The sequence below is a fragment of the Salvelinus namaycush genome, unplaced genomic scaffold (assembly GCF_016432855.1).
Source record: "Salvelinus namaycush isolate Seneca unplaced genomic scaffold, SaNama_1.0 Scaffold277, whole genome shotgun sequence".
Taxonomy (NCBI): domain Eukaryota; kingdom Metazoa; phylum Chordata; class Actinopteri; order Salmoniformes; family Salmonidae; genus Salvelinus; species Salvelinus namaycush.
In genome coordinates this window covers 57910-65717 of record NW_024059641.1, presented here as the reverse complement: position 1 = coordinate 65717, position 7808 = coordinate 57910, and the positions used below count along the sequence as shown (strand labels likewise).

Genomic DNA, 7808 nt, shown 5'->3' with positions numbered 1-7808 from the left:
AAAAATAAAACTTTTCAGAGACTGAAATAGAGGTGCTCGTGTCAAAGTTTGAGTACAACTTGAGTACAGCTTTAATTTGTCTCCGTTGTGGCTTAAGAACACAGCGAGATTAACCAATAAGAACACAGAGAGATTAACCAATAAGAACACAGAGAGATTAACCAATAAGAACACAGAGAGATTAACCAATAAGAACACAGAGAGATTAACCAATAAGAACACAGAGAGATTAACCAATAAGAACACAGAGAGATTAACCAATAAGAACACAGAGAGAGGACTATTATAACTCAAGTTGCTTTAGCAAGAAGGTAAATATACGTTGAATGAGTAGACAACACTCCCCAATAAGCCATCCACCCTCAACAGCTTCCTCCTGTAAGGGTATAGGCAACACACTGCTGTTCTGCAGAACTGAATGAGTCGTGAGTCATGGCCACACATTCAGCAGCATCTTCTGCTCATATTTGGGAACCCATTGATGACATCATGTCAAAGAAACCCCTCTTTGACTTCAACCTGTTGTGTGATGGCGTCTATGGCAGTGTGGCAAAATGTTCCAACAGAGCAGATCAGACATCTCTCCTTCCATTTCAAAATGTATTATCTCTTAGTCTTTTAACAGTATTTACAGAATGGATTACCTTTCACACGTGCCTCTAATGTAACAAATTACTGGACTTTATACAGATTGTAATCGTTAGAAATGCATTGATGTGGTCAAATTATATATAGCCTGTCAAGATATGGAAATACAATGAAAACTAAAAATATTTTCCTTATTACTCTCACAATGTCAGACAGACGTTCTGGATCATACAAGACAAGGCTCCTGTTTCTATGAGCTGTTCTAGAAGGCTACTTACTTATATAATAATTTACATTTTGCAAATAATATAATGAACAACATCATAGGGTTGACATTTTGCATCCAATCAATCGAGGCTCATAAGAAAAATAATATACATATTTTAAAATATTTTATCTGATTTTAGACATGATCAGGTCTCCAGATAAAAAACAAAAGCAAAAGTAAAGTTTTTTTTTAATGATTTCATATAAACAATACGATTTCATTTGGCATGAACAAAAACACTAATTCTCAGTCAAAAACATAAGTCAGAACACAGCCTCTCTATTCTCTCATGTGATTTCAGGTCCTCTGACTGGGAAAATGTCTTTTCACAATGAGAGCAGTGGTATGTTGTCTCCTCCTGTGTACGTATCCTCTGATGTGATTTCAGGTTCCCCAACTGAGTAAAACTCTTTCCACAGTGGGAGCATTGGTAGGGCTTTTCTCCTGTGTGTGTCCTCTCATGCTTTGTCAGGCCTTCTAACCACCTAAAACTCTTTCCACAGTGGGAACAGTGGTAGGACTTTTCTCCTGTGTGTATTCTCTCATGTGACTTCAGGCTTCCTAACCAGGTAAAAGTAATTCCACAGTGGGAGCAGCGGTAAGGCTTCTCTCCAGAGTGTATTCTCTTATGTATTTTCAGGCTCCCTAACTGACTAAAACTGTTTCCACACTGGAAACATTGGAAAGGCTTTTCTCCTGTGTGTGTCCTCTCATGCTCTTTTAGGTTTCGTAACTTAGTAAAACTCTTTCCGCAGTGGGAGCAGTGATGTCCTTTGGCTGGTTTGGGCATCTCTGGGTCTGGTTCCCCTGAAGGACTCTTCCTGCTGTCAGAGGGAGAGTCTGGTCTTTCTCCTGCCAAAGACAAACATATTATTTAGTTAAACAGAGGCCTGAATGAAACCTCCACATGATAAAACTGTCTTCCTATGAGGTTTAATCTAGACTAGATCCCCCCCCCCCCTACATTCCTCAATAACACAAGGTCAGTTTTCACAACATTACATCATTAAACGTAAACTTGGTGAGATTTAAAAAAAAAAAAAAATGATGTAGAGCTCCAAATCTAATCTTGTTCTCATGGGTGTCATGTTTTGGTCGAAAAATGTACTAAATGGTCATAAAATTTACATTTCGACCTCCAAGTTGAACCACAAAGATGGTTGGAGGTCCACACATCAGAGAATGTTGAACTTGAATGGGAATATCAGTTGTTTTAAATTATACTGTCAACCCTCCATAAGAAACCTGTTGGAAATCATAAAAATTAAACAGAATAGAGAGGTCCATTCAAGTTGACATTCAACGGTTGGACGGACCGGCGGCCATCTTTGTGGAAGTAATTAGAAGTTAAAATGTAAATTTCATTACAATTTCAATGATGTTGTCACGACTTCTACCGAAGGTAACTCCTCTCCCTGTTCGGGCGGTGCTCGGCGGTCGGTGTCGCCGGTTTACTAGCCGCCAACGGGTCCCTTTTTCCTTTTCTGTTTGTTTTGTCTGTGATCCTTTTCACACCTGGTTTCATTTGCGTTTATTTCTGTGTGTATATAGGGCACCTGTTGCCTGCCTTAGTTCGTGCGGGATTAAGCTTGTGTGTATTTGCGCTCGATTATATGTGATGTTTGTTGTTTTCACTATTACGCACGTGTATGTAAAGTGTCGGAACTGTGTTTGTTCCTCCGTGCGTTTGCACGAGTTTCTGAATATCGAGAGCGTAGTTTTTTGGATTTTCGTCTGTGCCATTTTTGTATTGGTGGACTATATGATTAAACACGCTTCTCAGATATCCCTGCTCTCCTGCGCCTGACTCCTACACCTCTCACCGAGACGCACCTTATCACAGATGTACTGCAGTGGTCTGAAGCAGAGGTGCAAAGTACTTAAGTAAAAATACTTTAAAGTACTACCTAAGTACTTTTCCTTGACATCCAAAAGTACTCGTTACATTTTGAATGCTTAGCAGGACAGAAAAATGGTCCAATTTACACACTTATCAAGAGAACATCCCTGATCATCCTTACTGCATCTGATCTGACAAATACATTGTTTGTAAACGACGCCTGAGTGTTGGAGTGCCCCTGGCTATCCGTAAAATAACAAAACAAGAAAATGGTGCAGTCAGGTATGCTTAATATAAGGAATGTGAAATGATTTATACTTTTACTTTTATACTTAAAAGTATATTTTAGGAATTACATTTACATTTGATACTTAAGTACATTTAAAACTAAATACTTTTAGACTTTTACTCGAGTAGTATTTTACTGTGACTTTCACTTGAGTCATTTTCTATTAAAGTATCTTTACTTTCACTCAAGTAGTCATTTTCTATTAAGGTATCTTTACTTTTACTCAAGTAGTCATTTTCTATGAAGTAATCTTTACTTTTACTCGAGTCATTTTCTATTAAGGAATCTTTACTTTTACTCAAGTAGTCATTTTCTATTAAAGTATCTTTACTTTTACTCAAGTAGTCATTTTCTATTAAGGTATCTTTACTTTTACTTGAGTCATTTTCTATTAAGGAATCTTTACTTTTACTCAAGTAGTCATTTTCTATTAAGGTATCTTTACTTTTACTCAAGTAGTCATTTTCTATTAAAGTATCTTTACTTTTACTCAAGTAGTCATTTTCTATGAAGGAATCTTTACTTTTACTCAAGTAGTCATTTTCTATTAAGGTATCTTTACTTTTACTCAAGTAGTCATTTTCTATTAAGGAATCTTTACTTTTACTCAAGTAGTCATTTTCTATGAAGGAATCTTTACTTTCACTCAAGTAGTCATTTTCTATTAAGGTATCTTTACTTTTACTCAAGTAGTCATTTTCTATGAAGGAATCTTTACTTTTACTCAAGTAGTCATTTTCTATTAAGGAATCTTTACTTTCACTCCAGTTTGACAGTTGGGTACTTTTTCCACTACTGGTCTGAAGGGTCCATTCTATGAATTCTATGTGTATAATTGAAATGACACCCACCCTGTATTCAACTGATGGCAGGCGAGACCCAAAAACCTCAGATGATGTAAAGTAGGGTCTAAACTACAACATGTGCAAACAAGGAGTTTGCATGTTTTTAGATAATTGATGTTAAAAGGTTAAAAATATAATAATTTTTAAAAAAATTGGGGAGGGGGGGGATTATAAAACTGTTTAACAACCCTTTTTGTTTTTCAATGATATCAAACTCAACCGTTTGTCTATTCCAGTGATTAAAACATGGATGTCTCATGGTATGGTGGGGAATAGAAAACGGGTCAACTTTGAACATTTAAAAAAAAATGTTACCTTTATTTAACTAGGCAAGTCAGAACAAATTCTTATTTTTAATGAAGGCCTACCCGGGGAACAGTGGGTTAACTGCCTTGTTCAGGCGCAGAACGACAGATTTTCACCTTGTCAGCTCGAGGATTCGATCTTGCAATCTTTTGGTTACTAGTCCAATGCTCTAACCACTAGGCTACCTGCCGCTACCTGCCGCCCCCACATCTCCTGAATGTTTTGCCATTCAGGTCCAAAAAGTCATTTTCTGACCACTTCTTCCATGGGCAAACATCTATGGACACACTATGGATACTCTATGGACACAGGGCTAGGCTACATCCTCTATATCTACAACAGGGCTACATCCTCTATATCTACAACAGGGCTAGGCTACATCCTCTATATCTACAACAGGGCTACATCCTCTATATCTACAACAGGGCTAGGCTACATCCTCTATATCTACAACAGGGCTACATCCTCTATATCTACAACAGGGCTAGGCTACATCCTCTATATCTACAACAGGGCTACATCCTCTATATCTACAACAGGGCTACATCCTCTATATCTACAACAGGGCTAGGCTACATCCTCTATATCTACAACAGGGCTACATCCTCTATATCTACAACAGGGCTAGGCTACATCCTCTATATCTACAACAGGGCTACATCCTCTATATCTACAACAGGGCTAGGCTACATCCTCTATATCTACAACAGGGCTAGGCTACATCCTCTATATCTACAACAGGGCTACATCCTCTATATCTACAACAGGGCTACATCCTCTATATCTACAACAGGGCTAGGCTACATCCTCTATATCTACAACAGGGCTAGGCTACATCCTCTATATCTACAACAGGGCTACATCCTCTATATCTACAACAGGGCTACATCCTCTATATCTACAACAGGGCTAGGCTACATCCTCTATATCTACAACAGGGCTAGGCTACATCCTCTATATCTACAACAGGGCTACATCCTCTATATCTACAACAGGGCTAGGCTACATCCTCTATATCTACAACAGGGCTAGGCTACATCCTCTATATCTACAACAGGGCTAGGCTACATCCAGAACGTATTAAACTGAGACCTCAGTAAAAGATGTAAAAAAATACAAGTTTTCCATTTCAATTTATAAAATTTATAAATCATTAAAAAGTACCAAGAATCCATGTGAATTGTTTGAAGAGGATGCTATATCGTTACAAATGATATATGTCTAAAAATGAGCTGGATCAGAAAGGCTACTTTTGAGATTGTCAAAAATGAATATATAAAAATAGATCTCAGAATCTAGACTCTATATATTAGAGCACAATATAAGGAGTATAATGACTCCAAGATAATCTAGACTCTATATGTTAGAGCACAATATAAGGAGTATAATGACACCAAGATAATCTAGACTATATATATTAGAGCACAATATAAGGAGTATAATGACTCCAAGATAATCTAGACTATATATATTAGAGCACACTATAAGGAGTATAATGACAGCAAGATGTTGTCTGTATCATGTAGGGTTCAGAGGTCATGGGGTCTGACAGTATAATGACTAGATGTTGTCTGTATCATGTAGGGTTCAGAGGTCATGGGGTCTGACAGGAGGCATGTATAGGTCTAAAAAGTTCCTAAAAAGGCCACTTTTATCATGGTTTTCTCAAACATGGTTTGTGTTACAAATGTAAAAAAACATATCGAACATACTTCCTCCAATGAGGTTTCTATGAGAGAATTGCCAAACATTATATTCTGAGATACGAAAAATATTTTCGGGCCACGTTGGCATGGAATCACTCTCCAGTGTAATACAATGTAATTTGAGTCATGATAAGAGCAAGTCCATTCTGTGAGACATTAAAGTTGTGAATTTGCTAATCCATTGTTAAGGTTTTGTTGGTGACCCGCTCTTTGGTGGTTTACACATCTTACAGTGTAGTTATCAATTCCTCCATTAAATAATAACACATTCAAGCATCAACATTCAGTAGAACGCTGCTTTAAAACCACGCATCAGTTTATCAATAGTTTGTGCTCCTGTTTTTAAGACAGTACTTACTGGTCTTAATCAGATCGCCTGTCTCCTCCTCCTGTTCTTGTTCTTCCTTCTCCAACTTCAATGTGACAGTTATCTCTCCCTCCTTCACTCCAAAAACTGCATCCTCCTCTTCTTTTACTGTAACATCCTCCTCTTATTATTACCACCAGGTCATTATAACCACCAGGTCATTAGAACCACCAGGTCAGGGAGAAGAGCCTCACTCTGACCTCTGTCGAGTTGAAGTATCTGCTCTCCAGTTGAAATTTCAGCTCTGGTGCAGATGTGCCCATCTGCTCTCCAGGTGTAGACCCAGGGGGCCCGTTTAGAACCTTTTTAGGACATTTCGAGATGACAGATGTTTGTGTTTGGTCTATTAATGTACCTGTGAGTTGAAATTTTTATCATTTTTGCATTTGACAAAATTAGACTCCTTTAAAGTGCCAGTTTTTCGCTCAGGTAGGGTATCAGCCTGAGCTATTTAAAAACACGTTTTCAACATTTCAAGATAGCAGTTAGTTTAGTTTGATGTAAATAAAGATAGCTGAGAAGTGGGACTCTGTCATTGTTTCTGACAAGATCTCTCATTGATCTCGGGTTCAGCCACCAGGGGGCACCAAACCTCTTTGAAAAGTTCATGTGAATAGTTACCACTTCTCAGGAGATGATAGACTTAGCCTTTCAAATGTTTTGTAATGATGGGATGGCTATTGAACAGAACTTTAAAACCTGGTTTTCTTGTATGTACCAGTTCATGAAATCACACATTTGACATTTATGCTCACTGAGTCTGTACATAGTCAAAGCTTTCCTTAAGTTTGGGTCAGTCACAGTGGTCAGGTATTCTGCCACTGTGTACTCTCTGTTTAGGGCCAAATAGCATTCTAGTTTTCTCTGTTTTTTTGTTAATTCTTTCCAATGTGTCAAGTAATTATCTTTTTGTTTTCTCATGATTTGGTTGGGTCTAATTGTGCTGTTGTCCAGGGGCTCTGTGGGGTGTGTTTATGTTTGTGAACAGAGCACAATGACCAGCTTGCTTAGGGGACTCTTCTCCAGGTTCATCTCTCTGTAGGTGATGGCTTTGTTAATGGCCCATACCCTCCCCATCACCAATCAGCCCTGCCATTGTTTGTATTCATACTGTTTTGTAAAGAATGGCTTCTTGTCTTTTAGGTTGTATTCCACTGGGAAAGTGATTACAGTTTTCCTCAGTCGCTTTGGTGCATTTCTTAGATCAAAAGTGCAATTCTTGATACGACTTGTACAAATTCCAAATCATCTAGTCACTTGTGCACATCATTAAAGCAATTTCTTATTCCTTTGAACAAATTGCAATTGATAATGTACAAGTGTCAGCTTTTTTCCACATTATCAATTGCTCACGTCATGTTGATCAAAATATAGTATATGGTTCTCTGTTGAATAGTCTTACCCCTCAAAACATCTAGGCATTAGTTCCTTGCATAAGCCATTACATGCAAAATTGTTTAACTATTTGTCATAAACTGTCAAGCATAGTTTTACACATTTCTATAAGACCTTTTGTACAAAAACGTAAACTGATGAATCGTGCAGGTGAAATTGACCCTCACTCATGAAGGAATTAAGTTTTGATTTACATAGCCTGCA

The 7808-nt window shown here is 37.8% G+C and overlaps 1 protein-coding gene across 1 annotated transcript; it reads right to left on the bottom strand.

Moving 5' to 3' along the window:
- Nucleotides 1-724: 724 nt before the first annotated feature.
- On the bottom strand, nucleotides 725-6318 carry LOC120039527 (zinc finger protein 239-like; the record flags this gene model as incomplete). The annotated part of the gene is made up of 2 exons (XM_038984934.1): nucleotides 725-1708; nucleotides 6201-6318. Coding segments are annotated over 2 exons (720 nt in total), but the record flags the coding sequence as incomplete, so codon positions are not given.
- Nucleotides 6319-7808: the final 1490 nt, after the last annotated feature.